The sequence below is a fragment of the Chenopodium album genome, chromosome 18 (assembly GCF_948465745.1).
Source record: "Chenopodium album chromosome 18, dcCheAlbu1.1, whole genome shotgun sequence".
Classification (NCBI taxonomy): Eukaryota; Viridiplantae; Streptophyta; class Magnoliopsida; order Caryophyllales; family Amaranthaceae; genus Chenopodium; species Chenopodium album.
The window spans coordinates 3,090,769-3,111,256 of NC_137851.1; the positions used below are offsets into that span (position 1 = coordinate 3,090,769).

The following is a 20,488-nucleotide window of genomic DNA, read 5'->3' on the forward strand; positions in this document are numbered from 1 at the left end:
GACCGGCCCAACTCTTTGTTTTTTTTGTTTTTTTTTTTTTTCATTTTGAGAATTTTTTAAAAAGTGTTTTATGCTCTTTTGTCATCTTAATATTTTATTGTTTAATTATATAGTATATTTTTGTAAAATGTTTTGGGGTTTCATGTTTTTAATATATTTTTCATAAATATTTTAATTATATAGTATATTTTTCTTAAATATTTTAATATGTATATTTGTATATACACATATTTATAATAATAAATAATCAAAGATCATTAATCCGTAGTTAAAAATTCACTAATTAATAAATTCAATTCAGCTCATTTCAATCAATGAGAACAAGCCTTAAATTTAAATTGGATATTTTTCAAGTCGGTTTCGAATCAAATTGAGTGTGCTTTTAACAATTGTAGTCCAAAATTACCGTGAGAAACCCATAAAAGAGAAAAACCAAAACTTACCTAATACAGACGCCGTTGATACTGTTATCATTTTTTTGGCGGGAACCATTTCCCGCCAAATCCACTCCAGTACCCTCATAAATATATAACACATTACTTTTCCAGGGTTCCCACATTTTCCCCTGCTCCCACACTCTCCTCTCTTTCTCTCTCTTCCACCTTCAACATTTCAAGAAAATCCCCAATTCCTCAACAAAAACCCTAGAAAAATGTTTGAATTAAGGTTAGTACAGGGCAGTTTGCTGAAGAGGGTAATTGACGCCATTAAAGATCTTGTCAATGACGCCAATTTCGACTGCTCTTCCACCGGATTCTCTCTTCAAGCCATGGATTCTAGCCATGTCGCTCTTGTTGCCCTCCTCCTTCGTTCCGAGGGGTTCGAGCATTTCCGGTGTGACCGAACCTTTTCCATGGGTATGAGCATTGCTAATATGGCTAAGATGCTCAGGTGTGCCTCCAATGATGATATTATTACCATTAAGGCTGATGATGGCACCGATACCGTCACCTTCATGTTCGAGAGCCCTTGTAAGTGTTACTACTATTTATTAATTCATCTTCTTTTTGTTTCGATTTTGGGTCTTAATTTGTTTTTCTGGCTCAATTGGGTTTTAAATTGGATTAGGGTTTTTGGAAATGATAAATTGATTAAGGGTTGTTCTTGGTTTACTTTTTGACGATTGATATCAAGAAAATGACTTAATTTGCAATGGTAATTTTTTAGTTAATAATGGCAAATTGTACTGTATTAGGGTTTTGTTGCCTCTTGCATTCATTTCTGGATAGTCTGTTTACCCTTTTACAGATTAAACGATAATGCATAGGTGATAGAGTGTGATAATATCGTTGGTTTTTATAAGATGAAATATTATAAATGTGGGAAGAATCTTGGATGTCAAGTTAAAGGAGAATCTTCTTCTTGAATGATTATAGCTTTTGGGGTTAATCTCTGATTTTGTTATTCCAAAGTCCAAACTATTGCTACACTAGTTGACTGTCTTAAGTTATCGGTTATTAGGGCTGACACTTATTCGGTCAATTCATTGAATGTCGTAATTTCCAAAGTCATTATGTTTGAATTAGGTCCTGGAGTGTGTATCTTTGATCTTTGTCTGAATTTTATTGCTTTGGTTTGATTCACAATAATGTTGGATCTTTTTATCAGTTGTTTAGCATGTGTTTTAAGTAGAATGTGTTTTGATTTTCTTTCTTGTTGTCTTGTAACAAATTGCACTATGAATTGCAATGATCATATGCTAGCAATGTGATGAATGTGACTTATATGCAGTGTCAGACTGTAAGTGTCTACGATTTAACAAAGTATCTCCACTTGTGAATTTTTAATAGATGCATCACACATTCACACATCTATGCTATATTGCTATGTCTTGTTGTGACTACACTAAATGATAAGTGTTTCTCTTGCTCACACTGCTATCCAAGAAGTATTGACTTTGGTGATCATACACTTTGATGTGCAGCACAAGATAAGATATCAGATATCGAAATGAAGCTGATGGACATTGACAGCGATCACCTGGGGATCCCAGATGCTGAATATGATGCAATTGTTCGAATGCCATCATCAGAGTTTTCTAGTATTTGTTCTAGTCTTTCCTCGATTGGTGATACTGGTAAGATGGACTGATTGCATTTGTATATTACTAGTGTTGCTTTCTCCTACTGCCCTTCTCAACAGAGAAAGGTTAGCTAACTTGTACCCACTTGTGATTGCAGTTACTATCACTGTGTCAAAGCAAGGTGTAACATTCTCTACCAAAGGTGACATTGGATCTGGGAACATTACCTGCAGACAGAATTCCTCAACAGAGAAGGTTGGTCTTCATTTGCAAAAATTATTGTGAATTAGGCATTATCTAGGTCAGTGAGGAAAGTTTATCGCTTATGGGATTTCATTATTTGGTTGTTGTTTTGGCAGCCAGAGGAAGCCACCATCATTGAGATGAAGCAACCAATTTGTTTGACATTTGCTCTCAAGTATATCACTACCTTCACTAAAGCAACCTCGCTGTCCAGCCAAGTGTCCATTAGCTTATCTTCAGATATGCCAGTGGTGGTGGAATACAAGATCGCTGAAATGGGCCATGTCAGGTACTACCTGGCTCCTAAGATTGAAGAAGAAGAGTTGGAGACCAACCCTCAGCCTAGAACACAGCCTCCTGCAGAAAACCACACTAAAACCAAGGCTCAAGAAGCTGTGCCTCTGACTATAACGGGCACCAAGCAAGAAAATGGAGAAGATGATGAAGTTGTAGAAGATTATGAAACTGTAGAAGATTCCCAGGTTAAGATGGAAACTGAAAGAGGAGCCGAAGTGAAACCTAAAGGGGAGAAAAAGCCAGTGAAGTCAGAATTAGTTACGGATCAAGACTTCAAGATGGAAACTGATTCTGAGGCTGAGATAAAGCCTACGACAGAAGCAACCCAACCAAAGGCGGAAGTTGAAGTTATGGAAGTGGAGTGATCTCTTTGAGCTGAATCACCTACCTATATCTTGATCTCTTGAAACATGTTCATAGTAGACTTAGTAGAGATTTTCAGCTGCATTCTATCCGGCTGGGTAGGTTCTTAGGACCGTTTTGGCATTTGATTTGCTTCGATAATTCTTGGTCCTGAAACCATTTTGATGTAAATCGGTAATTGGTTGGTTAGAAGTAGAAATTTAGGGCTTTCTTCCAAGATTTTCCTTCACTTTTGTAGTTGCTGTGTGCTACCAGAAAAACAAGGAATTGGTGCAGCAGGTTTCTATATTGAATGGTCTTTTTACTAGTAATATGTTATCTTCTCCGTTTATTTATAAAATCAAAACATTTCCTATCTGGATGATAATTGATTAGATTGAATATAAACTGTCAGCTTTCTTGTTGAAAACTTGTGAAGCAGCAAACTGTTTCTTGCCTTGATTTAAAATAGCGTGTCCTTCGTTATTGCATGGAACTTACATCTGAACCAAAACAAACTTACATCTGAACCAAAACAAGCGATGGAAGTGCCAATAATCATGGACCAAAACACAAGTGAAAGGCAGGCAGACAAATATCCTGATGATCAGACATACGAAACCTGGAGATCTGGATAAAGAAACTTATACAGTGAGTTTATTCTTGGTAGAATCACACCTTACTAGCAGATATACCAGCAACTTTTAAGAAAATTTAACCGATGAATGTATTTCATTAATTACTCAATTTTGAACTGTTAAGGACAGACTGTATAGAGAATGCAATTCTACAACTTTTTGCTAAAAGAATACAAAATATTCCCCCCCTCAGAACCCAATATAAGCAAAGAATAAAGAAACAGCAGTTGCTTATTGCCTTATAATTTCCTTTTTCTTTTTAACCCCTACATATTTAGTTGACTAACTCATCTGTTGTGTTGATATTACAAGCAAAAATCCATCCCCATAGACTTACAGGGGAGAATCTGAAATACAAAAGCTGAACCTTTGGCTCGAATTTCAAGTGTATTGTCAACCCTTTGCTTCGTGATGTCAATTATGTTCCTCGGAGGTAGGAATAATAAGAGCAAAACTATGTCTAATCATTTATCTCAGCTCGTTCATTTGCTTCTTTTCTTTGCTTCACTATAAAGAATGACCCCAAGGACAGTGAGGGAATAACCAAGCATCCCGGTAATTGAGACAGGGTTTTTAAAGATCAAAATTGAGACTACAACAGCTACTGCTCCCTTTGCATTTCCAAGGACCTGGCATAATAAATAAAATTTTATTATTGAACTGTAATGGTATAATAAACGTAGACATAAACAGTCAAAATCAAATCATATTGGAGGCTTAGGGCTAATTGATTAAAAGGCTGAAGTTTGATTTTAAGTGCAAAACTGCAAATACCCGCCTTGAAGGAAAAAAAAAAGAAAAGAAAAAAAAAAAAACTAGAAACAACACCGTGAATTAACACAACAGAAGCTTATGAGGTTATGAGATACTGAATCTAAGCTATCTAATGACATTCATACATTTTAGAAGGAGATGTTTTATGGATGACAAGGTATTTTAGAGGTTAGGAAAGCTTTCTACTTCCAACACAGAATGGAAGTGTGACATCCAAACACAACAATCACCAACGAGGCAATGAATGATCGGCCAAAGTTATACTGGTTTACAAGGATGCAAACAGCAGACAAACACGACAATAGATATTCACCACAATAAAAAATTGTAATGTGATCACCAAACACTTTCTCATGAGCCATATATCCATTTCGTGAGCAGATCAAGATCAGTAACTTGTAATATGCCATGAAAATATTTTCTTAGCTCCTCCACCCACTTCCAAGCTCCAATAACTATATCTACCAAAGGAGCCTCATATACATCCACTTACAAAACAGAAATATCAAGCAAAGCTTAGGAATTGACTTTGGGTCAAGGTTAATGCCTTCATTTCATCTGATGATGAAATAACCCATTATTTGCCAACAACATGATTTAAAACAAAAGAGCCTAAATGGAAGAAAAAGGGAAAGATTCACAAATAACATGAACAGACCACAGCTGCAGTGATCCAGAATTCACACAAGTAGATTTGTAAAATGCACTTGTATATAACATTTTAGTTAGAACTTAGAATAAATTATTACATAATTATACTATGTGAGAGTAATAAGAAGAATGGCAACACAAGTTACCTCTCTCATTTTCAAGAGCATAATAAAAGCTAAAAAAGATCACTAGGAAATTCAGCTAAGCATCTTTGTAGTTTGTATACTGCCTCTATTCCGAAATCTCCCTCTCGGCCTCTCTTATGAACTTCTATTAAAGATGAGAAATGAGAAGGACGAGAAGTAGGGGATTGTTGGGGGGGGGGGGGGTGGAGTTTGGTTGGACTCTAGTGAGACTGGCTATAGGTGACTTGATAAAATTGAAATTCAAACAGGTAAATGCCTCATTCAGACATTTTCATCAACATCATCTCAAGAATGACTTCAGGATGAGTTGAGGAGTATGGGACCCAAAGAATAGTCCAACAATAAGACCAACTTAAGTTCTCAAGCAAAATTGCATGTTCTAAATAAAATATCAAACAACGAAGCTTCAAAATTAGATATTATGCACAGAAACAGTTTTGTCAACTGCTAAATGAAAAGGATTAATGAAGTGCAAATATTCTACTCGTACCCATTATAGCATTTGTTTTCAATCTTAACCAACCAATACATTAGTAAACATGCAAGAATTAAATTGGTGTGGTTGCAGTGAGATTATCAATAACATACAAGAGAACTCCTAAATGCAAACTTATTGATTCAATATTATCCATGCATTTATAACTATCACAAGAGCACCTACACGTCTATTATAGTAGGCTTACACCTCCAACAATGTTCATTCTCAGATCTAACAAGCTATGTAAGTTTTCTCATCATTTGTAGATGAAAATAATTTTGATACCATCCCAAACTATTATTTACTTAACATTACTGCAAATCAGACACCCACTTTGCTCTCAGCTCAAGTATGTTAAAACACACGCATGCATGAAGGGGCATGGTAAACAAAAAAATTACAGGCTCATAATCTATGTTTAGATGCTATAGGTTCAGATCTCCAGGAGTGGTTTTCAGAAAGAGAAAATGGGGTATTTAACCAAACCACACATGAAAGAATCTTCGTCAAGAAACAAAACATGAATGTTCATGAACCAGTAACAACACGAGGAATCATATCGTAGCAACATGCAATCACACAATACAACATTCCCACCAAACAATGGTAATAAAAATCTCATTTGCATACCTGGAGAGTCAAAGCACTGGTATGTTTAGTGACCAAGAAGTTGGTCAGATTCACAAAGTATGCCAGAGAAGAATTGAACAATAGGTACCAGACAATCTTGACATCTTCCCTAGCAAGTGCCAGTGTAATACCAACCACATTTTCTTCCATGTACAGTGTTGCAGGGAGAAGGAAAACAACAGCTATGGGAGCCATATAAAGGAGGAGGTTCATAGAATTGAGCTTCTCCCTAAGTAAGCATAATAAATTGTAATTAGTCTCCAATGAACAAAACATACTATGACAGACGTGGAGTAAATGAGCAACTCATCAACTATACTGAGAAAGAATAAACTACAAAACAATGAAAAGGATATGCTCATTACCCTTCAGATGACAGCAAAATTCCCTGCACCACTGACTTTAGAGCTCTGGCAGCAGTTGCAGCAACGCACATTAAAAACCCGAAAAGGTGGAAACTCGGTTCACTCTACAATAGTCAACAGCAACCAAAAATACATCAACCACTACTAAAATCCACAGCAATCAGAACATCTAAACATTGAAAGGCAACCCCAATACCCAAAAATTGCTTTCGAAACCCAATCAGATCAATCAAAAAACTAACATCTACTGTACCAATCTATATGTCATTTAATACCTCACAAATTTTAGCAAATTCACCCATAAATCAGTAAAGCTACAGCTAATGCCTACTTCAACCTCCCAAATCCGATTTATGATATTCAATTTCAAACAAAACAAAAAGCACCCCTAAGAAAATACATTAACTTCCTCCAGACATGAAAGGAAAATCAGCCTAACACATCCAATTTGTTGTTCATTGACAAATTAATGTAATTTCCAAAATTCACAAACAACCTAAAGCCACAATCTTTACAGGACAAATCAACAACAATTTGCAATAAAAAGAAATTGAAGTTGAAATAAAGAAAAAAGAAATTACCCCACTAGCAATAATAACTCCAGTAACAACAGGAACAAGGGTAGCATAAGTAAGCCAGGCCTCCCTCTTAAACGTCATAAGATAAGCAAAAACAGCAGTAAAGAAAGGCGTAGTTGCACCAATTGCTTGATTAAATGAAACAGGAAGATATTTCAATGAAATATTGCCACTAACAACAGAAGCACAGAAAATAAGACTAAGAGCTGCGATCTTAAAGAATTGAACTCGAGATCGGATAGTTTGCATTGGCACCATCTTCATCCAAGCTATAGCAATGTAGCTCAGCAATGAACAAGCAGTCATATGACACATAGTAAGGAAGATCGGGTACTTGAACCCGTAATTGCTTAACAAATACTTGTTCAGCAATAATACCCCAATATTTGATGAATACCATGCTGTTACCAGCCCTATTGTGAAGAATCTGCTCGTCGTTTTCATCTTAGTTTTCTTCTGAATTTTCGAAACCTCGTATTATCGGTTAATTAAAGCCCAGAAAAACGACGAACAAATTCAAAACCCTAGAAATTGTTTGTGGATCTTCAATTTTTGCTAGAGATCTGACATTTTTGAGGGAATCGAAAATTCAAAAAGTGAATCGAACAGCAAAGAGGTTTAATTGCTGTAATTGTACGAATCACATTAATCAACCAATCAATCAAGTCGAAAATCCGAGGAGAGAGAAAATTGAAGAAATTGAAAATGGAGGATTTGGAAATTCGTAGGTTGAAGAAGACGACGAGTTAGAGGGTTTGTGAAATGGGAATGTGAGAAGAAGGTGAGGGAGGAGAGAGAAAGTTCGAAGGTGAAAACGCGTTGATTGTGTGTTTGTAGAGAGAGATTGAAGATATTGGCAATGGCGGATGATGGGTTAGTCGTCGGTCGTTTCTAATTTTATTAAAGAGAATTAAAAAAAAAAAGGAAAAGATTTATTTGTAGAGTCGTTTTCTGTTTCTAATTTTTGCTTATTTTATTTGTCCTTTACTCAATTACTCTACCTTTAATTTTTGGAAAATTATTGGTGATGAAAATTGAAAATTTATAAATTTGAAAACACTTGAGATAGTGAAGTTTAGTTTGTGTTCTCTAAGGATTTATGGGTGTGAAATGGGGCCAATTTTGTGAATATTGTGTCTCACGTTTATTTTTATTAAGTTATAGAATCGAACATAGGCATGGAAATATAGAGATAAAATTGTAAAAAAAAAGGCACCCACTTGTTTCACCCTTGCATATTTAACAATGTCTTTAAATATAACTACTTGTATTTTATATTTTCACATGTGATTCACCACTGTGATAAAGGAAGATTGGTAATTAAAGTGGGTTTTAAATGTGTCTTTTTGCATAGAATAGGGGTATAACTGCAAAAATCATATACCCAAATCAACACAAATATGAGAGGACAAAAGTAAAATGAGAAATGGAATTGAGATTATAGTAATTTGTAAATTTTGTAAGACTTTAGAGTTTATGCTAATTTCACTTTTTAAAATGTGTGTTAAATTATCAAACAATTGCGTTGATCCATATTCTTAATTACAATAGTTGATTTGGTGTTGCATACTTGAATTTGGTGGGTGTTAGAAGCAAATGAGTGAGATGAGTAATGGATGGATAAGGTACTTATGCAATTCAGCATTTGGGTAAGGGAACAAGTATGAAATTTAAAGATTATTAGCATTTGATTGTTTGAAAATCATCTTCTAACCCTCTCCAACAATACATAATTAACTTATAAGGATTAAAATACAAAATTATATGCTCATATAAAATTCAACTAAATGGGTTGATCTTAACTTGCCAACCAACAATACATAGTCCCAAGGTAATAGAAAGATCATCACGTTGATAATTTAATTATTTATTCATGAACATTGTTATAAATTCATCATACAAGATACATATATATCGGCATCTACTTATTTTAAATTTCAATAACTAACCCAATATAATAATAATTTTTCAATAACATTTTAGAAATAAATATTTTGCAATTATTCTCATTGATTACTTTTTTATTTTTTAGGTGTGCACAATAAGAATGAATGAAGTTCTACCAATCCACCATGATCTACCAAATATAATTTGACTATATCTAAAATATTGAACTTTAATAGCTAAGACATGTCAACATATGGTCTAATATATGTCTTTATATTGGAGTTAATATTATACTCCAACTCATTAAAAAAATGTAAAGGCAATAATCTCATCATTCATTTATTATTTTAATTCTCAACATTATTTGAGTGACTCACCCAACCCTAGGGAGGACCAAGCAAATGTGGAAAATTAACAATTTTTGGAGTCTTATTTAAGTTCGTACCATGACTAAAAAACTAGTCGCCTTAATTTATTAAGTTTTCTACTATTCTCCCACTAAAAATTTATGGGTCTACTACCATGTGGATTTACAACTTAATTTTGCTTTAGTGATAATTTACCTTATTGTTTACAAATATCATGTGATTGAAGATGATGATCCACTCAATGTCATACTTTACAAGTTTACATATACGGATATACCATAAAGAGTGAAATCAGTTTCGAATAATTTAAGGAGATCTTTATGATAAATTAATCAATTGTTTGGGTGTATGATCAAGAAATATGGTAAATTATTCTAGATTTTTTGATTCAAGATAAGCACATAATTATAATAGTTTTTTTTTTTTTTTTCTTTTTCTTTCTTTCTTGTAATGTTTTCTTTTTTAAAAAAAATAAACAGAAATTACGAAGTACATAACCATAATAATTCATACTCTGTTTATTTTTTAAAAAATTAACTAGTTTCTTAAACAATGATTTTCCAGGCATGCCACTATAAGCTCCTAGCGAAAATGAAATAGGAAGTACTTTGTATTAATTTTAGGAAATTTTGCGAACAACTACCGCAAAAGTTCCAACTTTTGCGAACAACTACCTTTATCTCTTTTTTTTTTTTTTTTTTTTTTTTTTTTTTTTTTTTTTGCGAACGACTACCACAAACTTTGTATTTGTTTTGTTAACACTACCAGTTAACGAAGGACGTTTGCTTGCCGTATGTGGGGCCCACCTTTCGTCCTTTTCCCTCCAACTATCTCTCCTTTATATTAACGATCTTCCCCCTAATTAGATAATCTTTGTTTTTTTGAATGTTTGTCTTCGAAAAATTTTAGGGCATAGGTGAAATTGCTCACCTAGAGATAGAATTTATGCTATTAGGATTGAAAAAACAGGTAATATTCGTCCATTTTATTAATCTTTCTTATGATTTCTAGTTAATTGTTCATTTATTTGTGTATTGAACGAATCAGGGTAGGCCCCACATACGGCAAGGAAACATCCATCGTTAATTGGTAGTGTTAACAAAACAAATGCAAAGTTTGTGGTAGTTGTTTGCAAAAAAAAATAAAAAATAAAGATAAAGATAGTTGTTCGCAAAAGTTGAAACTTTTGCGGTAGTTGTTCGCAAAATTTCCTTAATTTTATTTTTATGGCTGCTTTTATTTCTACTTCGTGATTAAGTGAATGTTAAATTTCACCATGAACCATGAATGCACAGTTGCACAAGATAGGCTTTTGAGTTTTGAAAGTGAAATTCAGATTTGTTTGGTAAACGGTAAAAACATATAAATAATAACCGTATCATGAAACTTAAAATAAAGGGAGTATAATCTATTAATCTAACTACTTAAACCTAATAAAATAACCATTTACCTAACCATCTTTTCTATATTCTTTGTCACGAAAGATACCCATTAACTAACTTTCAAACAAATCAATAATTTGAATATAGCCTTATTGAAAGGCCAAATTCTCATAAGGGTGTAATTAGTACAGGTACTAGGAATATAAATTAATTGGAAGGATGCAACTTGACCCTTCTTAAATAAATCAAGAACAAACAGAAATCCGATACAAGGAACACATGCACATCATGAATCATATACGTTTTCTTTCACTTTCGGTTCATGTATAATTATAATTATAATTTATTTATTTATTTTTGAAAAATGTGTAATTATAATTTATAAATGTCATCTATGTAAGTTTTCATGTATTCCTTGGAAATTTGAAATTTAGAAGAAAAATCATGATGTGAACATGCCATTATTGACGTAAATTGTGCAAACATCATACTCGTAACATACATGCACCTTATACTGGACTATCGACTGGGTAGGCATGCTCACACAGTCACACGATTTGTACCAAGTATATACTCCCTCTAATCCTTTTCTATTGTTTCATGGAGCAAAATTCAGAAGTGAGACAATTGTGCTCATGGGGCTGCAAGTAAGGTTAAAGGAGAGGGAAAGAAAGAACAAGTGCGAGTACTGAAATTTCTAGCTATATATAAGACAATAAAGCAAATCTCAAAGGAGCACTCTAAGTAGAGTACAAGGCAAACAAAGAAGGGATAGAAGAATACAAGATCATTGCTCACAAATAACGATAGTTGCATCAACTTAGCTTTTTAATGTAACATAAGGAGTCGTTACCTTACTCCCAAGTTTATTCCATGTATTTTTGAGACCTTGATTTCAATTACTCTTTCTTATATTGAGAAGTGTGTTTAATTGTGTTAGAATCACAGAGTATTTATATACTATACTAAGTTACTTAGTCTTGCGCATTTTTTGTTTTACAACCAAGATCTACTTGACATAGCACGACTCAAATGGCATGGCACCAATGGTAGTGTCATTGGAAGTTTGGAACAAAATCAGCACCCTGGAGACAAGCTACTTTCATTTGACATGAAACACAAATCTTGGTTTTTTTAACACAAGGTAATTTCCACAGAATTAACCTATGAACGGGTAGATGCAAGCTCACTAATTACAAAGCTTACAGCCATAGAAGTACTCCGTATACAACTTACAAGGGATACTGAATGATCAATGACCATTTTCTACCACATAGAAACTTGCTCTGACTCTAATTTCTCAGGGCATCCACAATAAGAGGTTTGTCATTGGGTTTGTGGGAATAATTTTGAGGTTTGTTGACAAACCTCTTATTGCGGGAAGAGATAAATGAGCAACAGCTTTGTATATACAAACAGATTCATTTTGCTCCAAATGGCCCACTTTCTCCTTTTTTTTAAAAAAAAAATTAAATCTTGTTAGGGCCTATTTTATTGTTTAGATAAATTTAATGAGTTGTAACTAAATCGCATATACCTTTGAACAAGTTTGTTTATTGTTGATGAAAGGTTTGTTAAGTGTGGGGTTTGTATGATGATGATGTGGCAAGTAAACAAACCTCTTAGAGGTTTGTTCTATTGCTAATGCCCTCAGTTAGATGAGTCAACAAAATTGGGCACACAGGTCAACTTTAGTCATTCTAGCATTTGAGTCATGCCAAGTAAATATAATCATGAAGATCAGATATTGGTTCACGTCTTGGGTGGGAAAATTCTCTAAACAGACTTGGTTTTTACAGCATTAGACGAGTGCTCTAAAGTTCTACTCAATTGCTACACCCAACTTACGAATTAGCAGTTATCTACCAAAACCGGTAGTTGTAGCACATAAAGCAGCAAGTATTGGAGAGACTATGTAGATCATCACAAAATGAGCAATCATGAATTTAGTACTCGTAAATGCCATGAAGCAAGCGATCATAAATATCAGCAGTAATATACTAAACATATCAATTTAGATCCAAAATTTCAGATGTCAGAAACAGGTAAATCTTCAATACATCCTAGTGCAAAAATGATGACCACATAACATACAAGTTAGAAATGTCAAGAAAATGGCCCTTCTTGGAATTCAATAGAATAGCTATCCTCCAACAATTCTGCACTTCACCATCTCTTCTCATTGCTAATTTCTGCAAGACAATTGTTTATCAAGTAATTATCCAACAAATCTTGTGATGTTTATAAACAGAAAAGAGAAGAGAAACTCCAAAATGCAAGAATCTACCAAAAAATCATACAGGGTGACACTCTATAATAGGTTCATATGCGTATAAATAATACAAGTATACAACTGGATAATCATATTAATGGAGAAGACTAATAAATTCAAAAGTAAAGGAATAAAAGAATCCAAGTAGGGCACAGATCAAGAATGATGGGAAACCTAAAGGCAAACATGAATGGCAGTAGAAAGTGAGACAGGGTTTCAAAAACGATCATCCTCTAAACAGCCAAGAGGCTTATCATAAGCCCAAATAAAACTAGCCAAACTCACTAATCACTATAGTTAATAAAACTATTCTTGACCCAAGAAAGTTTGATTTCTAACTCGAACAACAGCATTTCAGAAATCACCTCTATCTATTTCTACTTGACACTGCAAAATGTCTTCACTAGTTGTGGTTCACTGGTTTGTGGAAGTGTATTTGGAGAGCTCTTTGGCTTTTAAATCAATGAACAATGGTTAATAACTATTTTCAAGTTAGTGCCGCAACTCTTTTTATGTAATTAACCAAAAAAAAATCTAGGGCGATCTAACAACTTGGAACATAATCACACTGATAAATACCCTCTTCAACAACTCAGTTATAGACTTATAGATAATCACTACAATCTTTAAACAACAATTTCAATAGATCTAAACAGCTCACTAATCCATATAACTTAAAATTTTATAATATTTGATCAACATACGGTAATTTAAATTCAGGACGCTCCCATGACTTAGAGCCTAGTTACACATACATATTAAGCTCCTAAGTCCTAAACTAAAATACCGGGTTTTCTACTAGACTATAATGACATCTCAGTGTATTTTAAACTGGATTAAATGGTACATTTATATTCCCAAGTACGGAATTACCTAATGAGTCTTAGTACATGATCAGTCACCAATAGATATAAGCATAATTGGCTCTACTGTACTAATATTTCTACATGAAACCTTCTGCTATTGCGTATCACAACAAAACGATAAGAATCAACAACATATACACTACATTACCCTAAACAATTTGCTATTGATTACCCCCTGATCATCACATTAGTCACATAGCATATCCAACTACATGCTTTCAAATGAATGGGCTAAAATTTCATTCACATAGCATACATAGAACTGTATATTCAATATCATTATACTATGCCAATATAATTTACAATCAAAATGGATAAAGCTGCAATATCATAAACTATAAATGAAATTAACAGTAACAAATACCTTAGATATTGCTGGGGTACATCATAACCCTAATCTTGTCACCCTGCAACAACAATGTAAACCACTAATTCAGCAAAAAATCAACTTTTCAAAAAACTTTGAATCAAAAAACAAAGAAAACAAATAAAAATAGATTTACCATGGATTTAGGAGGAAGATTGGAGGTGAACTTAGCACGAACAACACCACTGTTACCATGAGGTCTGCAAACCTTGCCCCAAATGCAACGATAGTGGGACCCATTCTTCTTAGTCTCAGCCTTGTAAATGTAAGCCAATCTCTTACCCAAATACCAGGATACTTCTTCTTGAGTGTTAACTCCTTCAATTTGAACCAAAGAAGTGTTTGGGTACTGGTTCGACTTTGACCTAATTACAGTATACAACAATCAAAACCCAGATCAAAGTTTCATGATTTGAGAAAATCAAACAATACCCAGTTGAAGATTTGAAGACAGAAATCGGGGTTATTACCTCTTGTAGCCGAGGATTGATCCGCGGACATAGAGCCTGACGCGCTCGCCTTGACGACCCTTCACCATTTTTGAGTTTTTCTGGCGGTTGAGCTTGAGATTGCAGGGAAGGGGAATAAGGCAGGAGGCTGAAAGGTTAAGAGGAGACGAAGCTAGGGTTTAATTAGGGTATTGGACTTTGAATTGGGCCTATTAGGTGGGTTTATACATTTGGCCAATTTGGTGTGCGAGTTACATAACCCACTTCTATGCATGTGTTTATTTGTTTACTAATGACCATCAACTAAGGTCTAAGGGTGTAATCGGACTTTTCGGGTTTTTTTTCAAGCCAGTTTCGGATTTTTAGCGGGTCGGGTCGTAGTAGATCACATTGTAAGAAAAAATGTTAATGTCAGTAACGTATAGTGACTAACTATTTTGGGTAATTTTGTAGAATCATTGACATAGGATTAGTTTGTCATACAAATTGATTATGTAGAAGAATTTTTTAAAAAATGGGGTTAATTCAACCGTTATAAAAAATAATCAAATAGAGTTAGATTTTAATAGCGCTAAGCATAATATTTCAAATTAGAAAAATTTTCATTTTACACTCGGCGTTAGACATTTATTTTTGACGACTATCAATTTGATATGATTAATTTTGTATATCCCGTCAAAAAAATAAATAAAATAAAATAAAATTGTGTATGACTAACCACTAACGTGGTTTTATTAGAAGCATTATTCCATAGTAATTTTATTGCGCAATTAAGTTTAAAACATAAGTTTATTCTTCAAAACAACTTATAGCTAATAGATTAGCATGAATGCATGAGTATTTCATAAGAAAAATAAAAAAAAAAAGTCATTTTTATCAACTACATTGTGTTTTTACTGTCTAGATAATTAGTCTCTAATTGACTTCCATGTATCACATATTTGTATTAGCTCTAATTGTCAGGATAACTGTGAATGCTAACTAGCATAATTAAGGGTTGTCATTTTTTTATTCATTCAAAGCGCATCGTTGTCATTTTTAGTTTTTTTGTTGTAGTTTTTCCTCAAAATAGAACAAAACAGTGTGGCAAAATAGCTTTTAAAAAACATCATTACAACTTTTTCGGAGAAATCTAAAGACTAAAACCCCTTAAAGTAGTTTTAAAGATTTTGTTTTTAAAAAATATAGAAGCCAAAAACAATGCTCGTATCTTTGGTATGAAGGCTTCTCCTCTCTTTTTTCTTTTAATTTCCTTCGAAATCACCACCTGCACCCTTCTCTCCATTGTTCTTTCTACCGTGTTGATTTATTGATGTTTTGGTTGGTGATTTAGCTGTATTCTATTTTTTCCTTTAAAACTATATATATGTGCTCTATTTTGTTTTTTATTTTTATTTTTCAATCATTCTTTGTCTAATATATATTCAAATTATTTTGGGTTTTCAAATTTTCAATTTTTTTAAAATAATCAGATGATTAATTATTTTAGTGTAAAATATATTGCAAGCTATTATATCATGTTGTGAATTAAATCGATTGAATTTCTTTTGTTAAAATTGAGGAATTAGTTGGTGAATTTGTTTTTTTAATGGTTTATATTTTTATTTCTTATTATTGTAAATTATATTCCGTAAAGATTTTTTGTTTCAAATATTATATGTTCAACAAATTTAATCTTTTTAGTGGTTTGAAGGCTAAAAAGTTGTGTCATTGATCTTAATTGCTAGGGATAGAAGGGGAGAACGTCAATACGAAGTCTTAATTTGCAGGTCCGCATTCCTTTACGTGGTCGAGGACTTGAGGTAATTTTATTGAGGGTCTATCGGTACATTGTTTTCTAGCATGACTAGCACATATATTGGATTTCCATTCTTGAAGTCAACCAAGAAAAACTGATCTTTAGTTCTAGATAATGAAGAGTAATAATATTAATATATTATTAATGCAACTAACATCATCTTCCTCTAATCTATTTAACTTTACAAGCTTTTTAGTATCAATGTATCATCTACGTGTAGGACGTACTTTTGTGAGGCTTTAAACTATGTTATTATCTTCGAACTAATACAAATGACGATCATTGTATAAGAAGATAATGATCATTGGCTTAACCTTTTAAATGTGGCTAGAATGCAAAGAATGAAAGAAGAAATGGAGGTAACAATGCCTTTGAAGCTGTTGGTAAACATGGAGGGGGATAAGGCAAAGGTTCTTTATGCGGAAGCTGGTAAAGACTTCGTAGATTTCCTCTTCAACGTCATGTCACTTCCATTAGGTACCCTTATGAAGCTCATTAAATCGAAAGACAACATGGCCGGGTGCCTAGGCGAACTTTACACGAGTATTGAGTCTCTCAATTGTGAGTACTTGCAAGAAAATGTTGATAGAGACGCGGTGTTGAAGCCAAGAGGTTCTGTTAGTGTTCCTTTGCTGTCCATAAATCATGATGCATTAGTTAATTCAGAGGATGAGGTTGAAAATCTAAGCAATGTTAGTGTTCCTTCTTTGTCCATGAATAATAATGATGCCCCAGTTAATTCTGAGGATGTTGAAAAACCATGCAATAAAACTGGTGCTGGATATGTGATGGGAGGAGTATTGACTTATATGGTAATGGATAATTTGGAAGTCAAACCTATGTCTACCTCTTCTGTTGTTACTCTTATGAAAAAGTTTCATGTCAAGGATGCTTCTTCATTGATCGAGAGGAATGTTCGAGTTGGTCTTAATCAGGTACCCATCCATGTATACATACTTCAAAATTTGATTACAATTTTATCTATTTATTTATTTATTGTAAGGAGAAGAACCCTGACCGAAGTACTTCATCCATGTATACATATTTCAAAATTTGATTACAATATTTGATAGTCACACTTTGAGAGTGAGGGGGAAAGGGTAAAATATCCCCACCCTCAAAGTGCCTCTAGTGAATCCTTTTTACTAGACCAAGCTTAGCTTGGTAAAATTTAATTACAATTACAATCTATCTATTCATAACTAATACGAAGTATAAAGTACTAAAACAAAAGTCGCTGACATTACAGTATTATTGACTTTCTCATGGCAACTTTTCATAAATTCTTCATTTTCCATTATTATTTAAATATATACTTATTTATTGCAAAACTTTTAACTTCCAAACACTCTTAATTTTTTATGCTTGTTTGATTGATACTTCATTTATAATATTCAGTACATTTTTGTTCCACAAACCTTCATATATATCAAATTTGTTACAAAACCGTATTGTTTAAAATTGTACTCCGTACAATGCACTATACGGAGTACTAATGTAGTTTAAAATTGTACAATGTCATTTTTTTTTTTTTTTTTTTTTTTTACAAAAATGTCATTTTAAATACTATCCTTCTATCCGTAATTATTTGTCATGTCAGTAAAAAAGTCATAATTATAAATAGGGCATATACTTAATATTTACTCTTTATGAGATCATTTCTAATTTACGAAGTATGAGTATGTCTTAAAGAGTCTTTAATTTGTATGACAAATGAAAAATAAAAGATTTAAGGGATGAGTATGGGATGAGTATCTAAAGTATTTATTAATTATGCTCGCAGGGGGTAGCAATTTTGAAGGCATCCTTGGAGACTCGAGCTGTTTTGACCAATGTATTCCTCGAATGTATTGACTTGCACCCGAGTACATCTAGAGGAAGTGGATCTAAAGGAAGATCTAGATGGCATTTATTCAAATAAAAGTGACATGCATTATTGTACATGTTGGTATAACCTCGAAAAATGAGGTCTTCCTTTCCACTTGTCATGTGGAATTTCCCGCAATCTATCATATATGTATCTTGTTTTAATGTACCTTTTAAAATGAATTCAAATTATTTGATGCAAAAACAACAAAATTATAAGATATGTATTGATTATTGAGAAAAATTATCCAAGCACTACCTTATCAAACACACACACTTATTTATTTGTTCCTAGTACTCAGGCCCGGCCCTGAGGGTAGGCCAGGAGCGCCACCGCCTAGGGCCCACGACTAAAGGGGGTCATTTTTTTAAAAAAGAAAGTATAAATGTGCTTCAAATTTGCCCCATTAGTGTGATCTGTAATGTAAATTTCTACAAGTCAAATATAATTATACGGAATTCGAGAGTGTTTAATTAGCTTTAATTACTTTTATGAATTGATCAAATAGCTGAGAGTTAATGTGGTGAAAATCACAATGCACCTCTTTGGTTCCGCGAATAATAGCTTAGCTTCCCACTTTACAATTATCAATCGGTATAGATTCGCATAATATTGATTCACATTCTTTCTTCAATTACCCAAATTCAAGTTCTCTAGATTATGGCAATTGGCAATGGGGTTAAGGTAAATAAGTTTTAAAAAAAATATCTAACACTAATTATTCAACTCCCATCTTGTTTATATTATTAATGGTCTTGGATCAATTTCGCATTGGCGATTTGCTCTTTGTTCTTTATACTTTATTTCGACAATTATGTTCATCACCCGACGTCCGACCCTCCTTGGTCGATTGCATAGAGATAACACAATATAGCTGTTTTTTTTATTTGTATGCACATTTTTTTGTAAATATTGTGCCATGATTTAAGGGATTTGATTTACTTTAATTATAGTATATAATTATAATATAATTATTAGTATGAATTTATCATCCTAAACTCTAGTCATATCTAGTATAATCATTAGTATAATTTTATACGTTTGAATAATTGAATAATGTATGTTTGGCAAGAGATGCTGAATGGTTTGGCAACACAGTGTGCCACAAATTTGAAGTGTGCCACAAATAAGTCACTTTGTGGATATATAAAGAAAATCAACCTTGAGTTAATTATAAAGACTTGTGCCACAAATTTCTTGAAGTGGGGATTATTATTGTGTATCATGAAGTATAATTCAAATCAAATAAGTTTTATTTTTTTTTATTCTTTTTTTTTTTGTCAATTTTTTGTTTAACTATATTTAAAGAAAAAGATTAGTTATGTGAGGCCATGAGGGGCCCGTTTCTAACATTATGCCTAGGTCTCATAATATATCAGGGGTTGCTACTTGCTAGTACTCTTTTGACCTAGTAAAATAACAACAATTTCAAACACTATCGAAGTATAGAGCTAATAATCTATAACGAAAATAATCTACTCTATCTGTAATACTTGTAAATAAATAAATAAAGTAATACTCCCTCCGTCCCCTATTGATGGTCACTTTTGCCATTTTTGATGACTCAAAATGTTAGTCACATTTGCTTTTTTCAAGTACCATTAATATTATTTTTTTACCAAAGTTCTCTAACATTTGCAAAAATATTTGTGGAAATTTAATTTTCCCACGTAAATTTTACTTTCCCATGTAGTTTAATTACTTTCCCTCTCTACTTTTTTGCATACCCAATGTAAATTTACTTTTTCAATGTACTTTCTTTATTTCTCCTTAATTCCCGTGATTTTTTAGCAAAAGTGACCATCAATAAGGGACGGAGGGAGTACAACATTTTTTAAAATTAGGAAAGTATTAAAATAAAATAAAATACAAACAGGCTATTGAAATTCCCTAAAAAAAAAACTTTGAGTTTATAGGTGGGAAAGTATTGGAACTCAAATATACTATTGCGCATGCATGCTATGCAACATTTAATTACTCATCTGCTACTGTAATACACCAATAATCCATATATAAATTCACACCATAACCTTAATCAACATGAAAGCATTGCATCCCTTGCTAAAA

General features: G+C 33.0%; 2 protein-coding genes across 2 annotated transcripts; one reads left to right on the top strand and one right to left on the bottom strand.

The window, feature by feature from the left end:
• The first annotated feature begins 575 nt into the window (after window positions 1-575).
• On the top strand, window positions 576-3,199 carry LOC145592706 (DNA sliding clamp PCNA-like). The gene is made up of 4 exons (XM_081649218.1): window positions 576-971; window positions 1,925-2,077; window positions 2,181-2,278; window positions 2,383-3,199. Exons 1-4 carry the CDS (start codon window positions 653-655, stop codon window positions 2,926-2,928), a joined length of 1,116 nt encoding a protein of 371 aa, XP_081505344.1. The 5' UTR covers window positions 576-652; the 3' UTR covers window positions 2,929-3,199.
• Window positions 3,200-3,791: 592 nt separating this feature from the next.
• LOC145590713 (putative sugar phosphate/phosphate translocator At3g11320) lies at window positions 3,792-14,927 on the bottom strand. The gene is made up of 9 exons (XM_081647116.1): window positions 14,778-14,927; window positions 14,444-14,672; window positions 14,309-14,347; window positions 12,897-12,994; window positions 12,669-12,802; window positions 7,169-7,641; window positions 6,588-6,691; window positions 6,223-6,451; window positions 3,792-4,172 (listed from the first exon to the last, which is right to left on the bottom strand). The coding sequence occupies exons 1-9, from the start codon at window positions 14,843-14,845 to the stop codon at window positions 4,026-4,028; spliced, it is 1,521 nt and encodes a 506-aa protein (XP_081503242.1). The 5' UTR covers window positions 14,846-14,927; the 3' UTR covers window positions 3,792-4,025.
• Between the last annotated feature and the right edge of the window lie 5,561 nt (window positions 14,928-20,488).